Consider the following 10,275-nt stretch of genomic DNA (forward strand, 5'->3'; position numbering starts at 1 on the left):
GTTCAATTTGACCGGACTAATAAGGCAGTATACACTGTACTCACACATGTATATGTATCTATACATGTACATGCATTCATAAACAAACGACAATGTACATATATTTAAGAATAAAACAAATTTTTATAGGTTGAACTAATACTAAGCAGTGATACATGGGATTTCTTTCAATTGCTTTTTGCGGTAGTTTTTTTACTATCATCGTTTTTTTCTTTAAAACTTTGTTAAAACGTAGGGGGGCAGGTTGGGGCAGCCAATTTTTTTTTTATATGAAACATAATAATTTTACCTACAATATCCAGCAGGTTTTTTTGCGGGGCAATGCGGGGCAATATTACTTTTTGTTTAAAACGTATAGCAATTACACAATTTTTTTTCATAACAATTATCTAGAGGTGCTACTGTGTTAATATTATATACTTGCTCATTTGGTATATTAAAAAATTTTTTTACACTTTACATACCTTCTGAATTTGGTTCCATTTTTTCCGACTGCAATAACTTAACCCTATTGTCGCGGTCCAATAAAAACCAATAAAAAATTCATTGATTTTACCATAGGATTTTTCTATTGGTTTGTTATCGGTATTTGCACCCGTAAATCCAAATAAAATCTGAAATGGTCAAAAAAAGATTTTCTATATCATTTATTATAACTAGGACATGATTGAACAAAAATAAATTGACAAATTTATGTCATACTATCCGGATGGTAACACCAAAACGGGGGGACTAAAGTATTTTTTACAAAATTCTAATAAAAATTAATAACTAACTTTTCTTTCAATTTACATATAAAATACTCTAATCCCCCCGTTTTGATGTTACCATCCGGATGGTATGACATAAATTTGTCAATTTATTTTTGTTCAATCATGTCCTAGTTATAATAAATGATATAGAAAATCTATTTTTAACCATTTCGGATTTTATTTGGATTTACGGGTGCAAATACCGATAAGAAACTAATAGAAAAATCCCATTGTAAAATTTTATTGGTTTTTATTGGACCGCAACAACAGGGAATAGTTGAATTTATTATGTCGCCTGGGACATGTGCAACTATTTTAATAAAAATAACTTTTTCACAACAACCAAGTAAGAGTAAAGTTCCAACTTATATTTCACAGTCCGTAAAAGAAAATCTAACCTTTCGTGACTGATTCCTTACTAGTACAGGTGTCCTCTAGCCAACCCAAAGAAAAAAAATCCTATCTAGCAAATTTTTTTTTTTTAATTTTGGCCAGCTTTTTTGGATTCTGCCCCACTGTGCATCGTCCACGGTTATACGGCCATCTACCTTGAATCTTTATACTGTTGTCTGACGATTTACACCCAAGCTTTATAAATTTAGTGGTAGTTTCTACATCTTTTTATAATGTTAGTATATTAAATCGAAATACTGTTAATGTTACGCAAAAAAAATTTTATGTAAGATAAAAATTTTAATTAAATAATCATTTTTTTTTTTTTTTTTTTTTAGTTAAGAAGTTAATAAATACTTCAAGTAGTTGTATGGTAATTCATATTTAATTCAGAATTTAATTATTTTTAATTTCAGATTTACCAGCTCTCCATCTACGGGTGCACTTTTGTAGCTTCCGTTATACTACTTAATGAAATCGAAGTATAATTAATACACGTCGATAATTAAAATTTGATCGTTAAAATTGTGGCCAAATCATCAACAGTTTTTATTTTACTTTATCTTCAAACATTTTTTTGAACCAGATCTTCACTTCAAGAAAAATGATTAACTAATTTTTAAAGAACATTATTTTGCTGATTTATATGTATATCAAGGTGTAAGTAGTGTGAATGTATAATATTTTTATTCAGCTCTTAACTTACGCACTGATAAATAAAAATGCTGCATATATAATATATAGTTAAGCCCACTCGTGTTATTTATTTACTTGAGTACATTATTTTTTTATTCATGACTCTACGAAAAGCGTACTGGCATTTACTAGACTGTTATTCATATACTACCAAGAAGTATAGATTAAACAACATCTGACTAAATATGCTCAGCAAAAATCAATTATTACACTATTAACAATATCTTTTTGATTATAGATTATGAATTTGGGAATCATGTGTTACACATTCGTATTTTTAGCTTTTGATTGTACGGATCATGCTTTTATTTCGATTTTGGTTAATATTTTGATTTCAGTTTTCGTACTAACTTTTGATTAACAATACATATCTCCCAGTGTCTACATACTATCGAATGAAGGTGGAAGGTGAGCAGCATAAATCAGAATAAATTTTACAATTTGTGATGAGAAACTACGTGTGTTATTTAATAAAGCACAGATGAGTGTAATTTAATATTTATTATTGTTTTTAACTTCTACGACAATTAAATTAATAACAAACAACTTTATTTATCCTATTGCTTATTATTACTCGATAGTCGTGTTACTTGATGTGTCATTTACGCAATGATCAAAACTCATGATTTTCGAAGTTTCTAGCACTGAAACAACTGCATTTCGGAAGTTAATATTTTTGGTCTTTTTTTTAACACTAAAGCGTAACTGTAACTGGTATAAAACAGTGAATCTACAAATCCAGAATATTTTAATAATTTTTTTTAAACAGGTACAGTTAGCTGTTAATTGTAGTCAATGTGGGTATTTTTCACTGATACAGCAGTTAAGTAAGTTATGATTAAATATGCATACACCTATAAACATGGCAATGCTCACATTTTAAAACTTTTGGTTCGACTAAGGTGGAACCACATTTAAATTTGCATGTGTCTATCATGTCAAGTATAAGTGATTACCTTACTATCTTACAAGGTTTGATATTAACTTCTCTTGATCATAAGACATTCATATATTTTTTAACGTCATACCTTATGAAGTACCTATCAGACATCTGTTTTTTTTCAATATTGATTAAACAACTTATTAGTTCATTGTATTTAATTGATATATTTATTGAACAAAAAAAAAGGACTGTTAAAACTAAAATAGGTCCCTTTTATTTTACTAAATTAGGAAGGAATCAAGTCTGAAGAGTGTAGAATTTCAGAGGTACGAGTTTTAAATACTTTTCAAAACATTGAATACTATAAGAACTTTATAATATGCATTTCATTTTTAAAAGAGCAAGAGTTATTAAAATTGTTTGGTAAAAAAAAGTTTCTATTATTTATTCCATGCATATTGAGAGGTAACTAGTTACCGATGGTATCACACCTACCCATTATGCAAACTCTAGCTTTATTACACTTGACACATACATCTAGACAGTATTATCATTCGTATATTACTTGAACGTTTTAGATATTTTTAGTATTACATTTTTGTTCACTTTCATTAGCAAATGAAAAAAAAAATCAATTATGATGTCTAAATTCTTTTTTACATTACCTGAGTGACATTCTTTTCACTTTAATCAAGAAATGTCCATTAAATGCGAGTGTGGTCACGATAATGGAGTACAATATATTTATGTTCAGTGTTTTTTAAACCATACAGACCTATGGAATTCTATTGAAGATGCGTGTTAGAAATTTATTTTTTAATGAACCATTTTTTATTAAAAGTTTATTTTATTACTTTAAATTTTTTGGAATCGCACCTTTGAATTTGAATAAGAAAACTGCAACGAATAACAAAAATAATATTCCGTATCAACTGTTTACCTCTTGTAAATATAGTGTTGTTTATAACATGATGTTGATGCTGACAATGACAATTTTCTGTGTATTTTCTATTTTATTTTATTACAAAAATTTTTTACGAATCGATTTTGACAGGATAATCGATATCGTTCAGGACATATTATCAATTGTCTCGTCTGCTGTTGTTATCTTAATGTATTGCATTAATCGAGAAGAATCGGTAAAAATCGGTAACGAAATCGGCACTATTATACGTCACTCGAGATCGATCGGCATCGAAATTCGCGATAATATTGACAACACAACGTCGAAGCAAATAATACTCGTGTTTATTACGTACGTTTCAATTTGGTCATTTCTGATATTTACTGCTTTCATCGAGAACTATGAATTCTTAATTTACTTCTTATCAATGTACTCTTGCGTCATAACGATCACCAACTTATTCATGCAATACACGCTAATTTTACACCTGACAAAATTTTTCTTCAAAAAACTAAACATCAGTCTTTTAATTTTCTCCAAACACTCTTTGTGTTGGTACAGCGATCGATTGTCATTGATGCGATACGAGACCACGAAAATTGACCGGCTGGAACAGTTGCACAAACTGTACTCGCTCCTGAGCGAACTGTCGCGCGATTTGTCTGATTTATACTCGTACCCTATGTTTCTGGCCTCGATAAATATTTTTGTAGCCTTGATTTTTCCAGCTTATACACTAGCAAAACCAATTGTTTTGGGAAAAAGTGATCTTTCGAAGTTGATGTTTACTCATGTACTTTTCTACTGGTCACTTTGTGCTGTTACTGTGATTTTTTTAACCACTGCTGTCAGTGCTGTTGTGCAGGAGGTGGGTCTTCATTTTAAGTTTGTATTATTACAGATACGAATTGAGATTGATCTAATAATCATGATATTATGTAAATAAACTAGAGTAAAAAAAGTGGACAGATACTCAATAATTATTTGATGAGAGTTGAGGATGAAAAATTTGCTGCTAAGGTAAAAATAAATTCATAAATCATTGAGCGAAAGTAAAACTGATTGTAAAATGGTTTTTCAGGTCATCCAGTTTTCTCATTACCTATCGCATACAACCATCAAGTTTTTTGTCTTTGATTTATTTTCATTGGGCCAATCTTTATTGCTGTCCATTGCTCAATCTATAGCCACGTATTTATTGATACTTTTTCAATTTAAATTATCATAATATTTAAATATTTAAATATAATTTGGACATAAAAATTTACTCATACTTAGGTACTCTTTTTGATATTTTCTAACCACGAAGACGAGAAATTTGTTTTAACAAACATTTTAAGTATAGTTTAGCAAATATTTCTTTTATGTTATTGTGTGCCTCAAATACACCAAAATAAGAAACAAAGAACAAGTACTGAAAAGGTCAATTATGTACGTGTAGTGAGAAAAATTGATTTATGTTAGCAATAAATTAAGACAAATTTAATAAAATAAGATTGCTTGCATATTTCTGGGATTTGTTGATTCTGTACTTGTACTATACAGTTACGTTTAGAAATACATCAAATTTTTGTATCACACTAAAAATTTTAACACTACGAAATGCATAGCATTATGATGTACATATGTTTTTTTTCAATGAACCATAGTCGTATTTAAAAAATGAACGTAATTTTGTGATTTATTCCTGCTCTCAAATTTTGTGGCTTATAAGAGTTAAGTAGAATTATTTTATACATTTTTAAACACTTTGAACAATTTTTTTTTTGTTAGAGGTACTTTTTTTACTGAGAAAAATTTTTCGTATTACCATTTGAAATACATTTCTACATTTTTTTCTCTTTTAAACTGTAATATATTAAATTTTAAAAGATTTCAATCGATACTATATTATATGAAGTAATTGAAAAAATTTTTTTTGTCCTAAACTGTGGCTTATCATCGCAAATGTTCGATATTTTCTAAATATACATATGGCACAATTTATCATTAAAACATTTTTTAAACTCAGCATCAGGATGTTAATCCCATTGTCATTAAATTAATGTTGTTAATCAGATTCGATGTGCATTGATATAATGAACCAGTGCGTAAGTATATTTAAATTCAAGGGCATCTAAATTTCCTCTAAATTTTATTACATGCGCTACTTTTATTTTGTTTATGTAAACTACTATTATTTTAAAACTATATCTTGATGAGATAATGGATTAATGATCGAAGCGTGTGCAATTAATTTTACTATGCATTTATAAATTGAATAAAAGAAAAATCACTAAACTCAGATTTCTTAAGTTAAATGTAATAATAATCGGTACAGCAATTATCATTTCTTCCATTTCATCCATACATGACTACTTATCAAACATATTTTCCTTGTCTTTAACTTACAGCAAAACCAGAAGTACGACCTTAAAAAACAAAAAAAAACAAAAATAAGCCATGACTCATCTGCTACTGTCCATCTTTTCCACCATGCTGTTGTCGAATATTCTCAAAAGCGAAAAGAAAGATTCCAACTACACGCGCAAAAGGCTCAAGCACTGCCCGTATTGCACAAACTCTTTTTCCCGAAAAAAGGACGTTGTTAGACACGTTAAAACCTATCACCCTTACCACTGCTCTTTTTGCTCGTCAGGTTTTTCAAAACACGAGGATCTTATAACTCATTTGGTTAATCAGCACAAATGTCGCTCAATGAAGTCAGCGCGTACAAACGAACAGTGATCATGTCTTGCTTGCTTAGGGTGCAACAGCTTTCACCATAAGTGCGGATATTTTTACCCTTAATTTTTTGAATGGGATAGGCAGGATTTATGTGCACTGTATGTGGCGTACATGTAATCAGAATTATTTTATGATCCAATTTTTTTTTTAAACGGATGTTTTCGAAAAGCTAAAACTAGAAAAAGTAGTATAATTCTAGTATTGTTTAATTATCTTAATTTAGAATGATGTTGAAATAATTATATTACATTGGGCTAAGGGAATTGTCAAACTTTATTTTATTATTACTTTGCTGAGTTCAATAATATCTACAAATTAAAAAAAATGGCCATGCTTATGCAGGTGTGTATAAGAATTTTCTTATGTACGTGTGATAGTATTTATGTATGCATGGGAAAATCAATATTTTGAATTTCATGTAATTTTTATAGGATAAATATATCTTTCTAAAATTTCTCAAACAGTTTTATATCTTAGTTATGAGGATAAGTAAATTTTTTTCATACATATAATGCGATCGAGAGCCTTATTAAAATATTTTGGACAAGATTAAAATAAAAAAAAATTTATTAAAAATTTGGTGTGGTGGTTTGATCGAAGGATTATATAGTGACCATATGTAAGCTTATTACAATGATTATACAGATGCGTATAAGAATTTAGTTATGTATATGAATGTGGTTCTACAAATTTTTAAACACTTTTATATTTTAATGATGCGGATGAATAAACGTTTTTTCATACATAATGTGGTTAAGACATTTATTAAATATTTTAGACAAGATTGAAATAAAAAAAAAAAAAAATTATAAAACGTGGTGTAGGGGTTTGATCGAATAACTATATCGTGACCAAATGTAAACTGATTACAATATATCTGAGTTTTTTAGATTTTCTCAAGGAGACTGGAAAATTTATATGCATATTAGTGAATTAAATATTACATAAAGTTAAAGGTAGACAGACCTAAAAATTATGTAAAAAATGATCTGCTGAATTAAATAATTCAAACTTGTGTATAACAGTTAGCTGAGAATAATTATGTAAAAATGATTATTTGCAAATATTTTGTTTATACGATATGAAGATAATGCCTCGTATAATCAAATATGATATCTATGAATTTAAATAATCGTATACAACATTTATATGTATTAAAAATGTAATATTCAGAAGAAAATATTTTGCGGTATAAACATGTCAATATGCGTTAGTTGTTACAATTATTTAATTTTTAGAAATAGGGTAATATATGTATTTTATTGAGATGTTGAATGTCTACACATTTTGTAGTACTATTATTGTTGATGGTTATATGAACTGTTTCAAAATAAATATTATTTACTAGCTTTTGTTTTTTGTTTACTGTCTGTTTGTCTGGGAGAAATCTGGAAATCGTTTTTATAACAACTCGATATTTACTCAAGTACTAAAATCATGCTTAGCTAACCTCTGGTTCTCTTAATACCATAATAATACAGTATATTGAATATCATGGTAAATCCAATGTGTCCACCACCACAAAATGGCTTTTTTTTGTAATCCTCTTGATATGAATATCAAATGAAGAAGTATTATTACAATTAAAAAAAATTAGTAAATTTAAAAAGTATTTTATATAGTTGTATTAAAAATTCGCCATACTAAAAAAAATATTCAATTGAATAAAATGTTTTTTAAATTACCACAAATTTCGTTTTATTAAATAAAATATTTAACGGAACGAGATAAAAGAAATTTTTTAGTTTCAAAGTATTGGTTGCTCAGTTAAAAAAATTTTTCCATATGGGTATAAAATAAAAGGATGTGTGACAAATTTAATACAGTAAGCTGGAGAGCGTCATGTTAAATCCCACATAGCAGATAAAATAAAGTGGTAGATAAGAAATCTCTTTATAGCTCCTTTGAATGAGATATTTAGTAAAAAATAGGCATTTAGTAAAAAGATTTCACAACTAATAAAAAAAGTTGCATTAACTTGAATCTATTATGGTAGCTACCACCAAATAGCGAATTGCTTATTTCTTCACAATCGTGTTAACGTCCTAAAGATAATAAAGTTTTAAATCAAATAGTGACATTTTGATGTCTTATGTTCAATTATAGTATGCATTAGCATATAAAAAAATAATAGTTAATCGTAGCATCTAATTTGTTCTTTTCATTACCTGAGTGACATTATTTTTTTATTTTAATTAGGCTAATGTTTCTTATTGAACGCGATTACTGTTATGATAATCGAGTAAAAAAAGTGCATGTTCAGTGGTTTTAAACTATACGGACTAAAATTCATAAAAAATGTGTTTTAAAAATTATGTGCTTGATAAACAATTTCTCCTTAAATTTTTGTTTTATTACTTTAAATTTTTTGGAATCGCACCTTTAAATTTGAATATTAAAACTGCAACGAATAACAACAATACTATTCCGTATCAACTGTTTACCTCTTGTAAATATAGTGTTGTTTATAACATGATGTTGATGCTGACAATCACAATTTTCTGTGTATTTTCTATTTTATTTTATTACAAAAACTTTTTACGAATCGATTTTGACAGGATAATCGATATCGTTCAGGACATATTATCAATTGTCTCGTCTGCTGTTGTTATCTTAATGTATTGCATTAATCGAGAAAAATCGGTAAAAATCGGTAACGAAATCGGCACTATTATACGTCACTCGAGATCGATCGGCATCGAAATTCGCGATAATATTGACAACACAACGTCGAAGCAAATAATACTCGTGTTTATTACGTACGTTTCAATTTGGTCATTTCTGATATTTACTGCTTTCATCGAGAACTATGAATTCTTAATTTACTTCTTATCAATGTACTCTTGCGTCATAACGATCACCAACTTATTCATGCAATACACGCTAATTTTACACCTGACAAAATTTTTCTTCAAAAAACTAAACATCAGTCTTTTAATTTTCTCCAAACACTCTTTGTGTTGGTACAGCGATCGATTGTCATTGATACGATACGAGACCACGAAAATTGACCGGCTGGAACAGTTGCACAAACTGTACTCGCTCCTGAGCGAACTGTCGCGCGATTTGTCTGATTTATACTCGTACCCTATGTTTCTGGCCTCGATAAATATTTTTGTAGCCTTGATTTTTCCAGCTTATACACTAGCAAAACCAATTGTTTTGGGAAAAAGTGATCTTTCGAAGTTGATGTTTACTCATGTACTTTTCTACTGGTCACTTTGTGCTGTTACTGTGGTTTTTTTAACCACTGCTGTCAGTGCCGTTGTGCAGGAGGTATAAATATATTTGTTTATAATTATATCATTATAGACATAGGTTAATGTAATTATAATGATAATATTAATGATAGTAATATTACTGACAGTAATAATAATAATAGTAATAACAATAATAATAAATGTTAATAAACTAGAGTAAGAAAACTGGTCACGTACTGAATGATTATCTGATGAGGGTCGAAGACGAAAAACTAGCTGCTAAGGTAAAAAAAAATTATTTATTTCTATAACTAAAAAATTATAAAACTTATTTAAAAAATGATTTTTTAGGTCAATCAGTTTTCTCATTACTTATTACATACAACAATTAAGTTTTCTGTTTTCGATTTATTTTTATTGGATAAATCTTTATTACTGTCCATTGCTCAATCTATAGCCACATATTTAGTAATACTTTTTCAATTCAAATCATAATATTCAAATATTCCAATAACGCTAAGTTTTAAAACTTTATTCGATTTGAATTTTAGTCCATGTTTTCTAATGTTTATACAAGGCTCTCTGTGTACTCTGCTTGTCAACCCGTGCAATTGTAATTGAAAAATAATAAACGAATTTTTAACTGATTGATTTTTATTGATTTTTTCCTCTGTACGGTTGTTTAAAAAATCAATGTGTGAACATCGATCTATTTATTTA

At 28.3% G+C, this 10,275-nt stretch overlaps 1 protein-coding gene across 1 annotated transcript; it reads left to right on the top strand.

The window, feature by feature from the left end:
- Positions 1–4,205: 4,205 nt before the first annotated feature.
- On the top strand, positions 4,206–10,050 carry LOC106636212 (uncharacterized). The gene is made up of 4 exons (XM_089589703.1): positions 4,206–4,496; positions 4,710–4,843; positions 9,325–9,631; positions 9,907–10,050. Exons 1-4 carry the CDS (start codon positions 4,206–4,208, stop codon positions 10,048–10,050), a joined length of 876 nt encoding a protein of 291 aa, XP_089445829.1.
- Positions 10,051–10,275: the final 225 nt, after the last annotated feature.

This window comes from Copidosoma floridanum, unplaced genomic scaffold (genome assembly GCF_036245765.1).
Source record: "Copidosoma floridanum isolate Cflo_tuat_1 unplaced genomic scaffold, Cflo_Japanese_pri ptg000001l, whole genome shotgun sequence".
NCBI lineage: Eukaryota > Metazoa > Arthropoda > Insecta > Hymenoptera > Encyrtidae > Copidosoma > Copidosoma floridanum.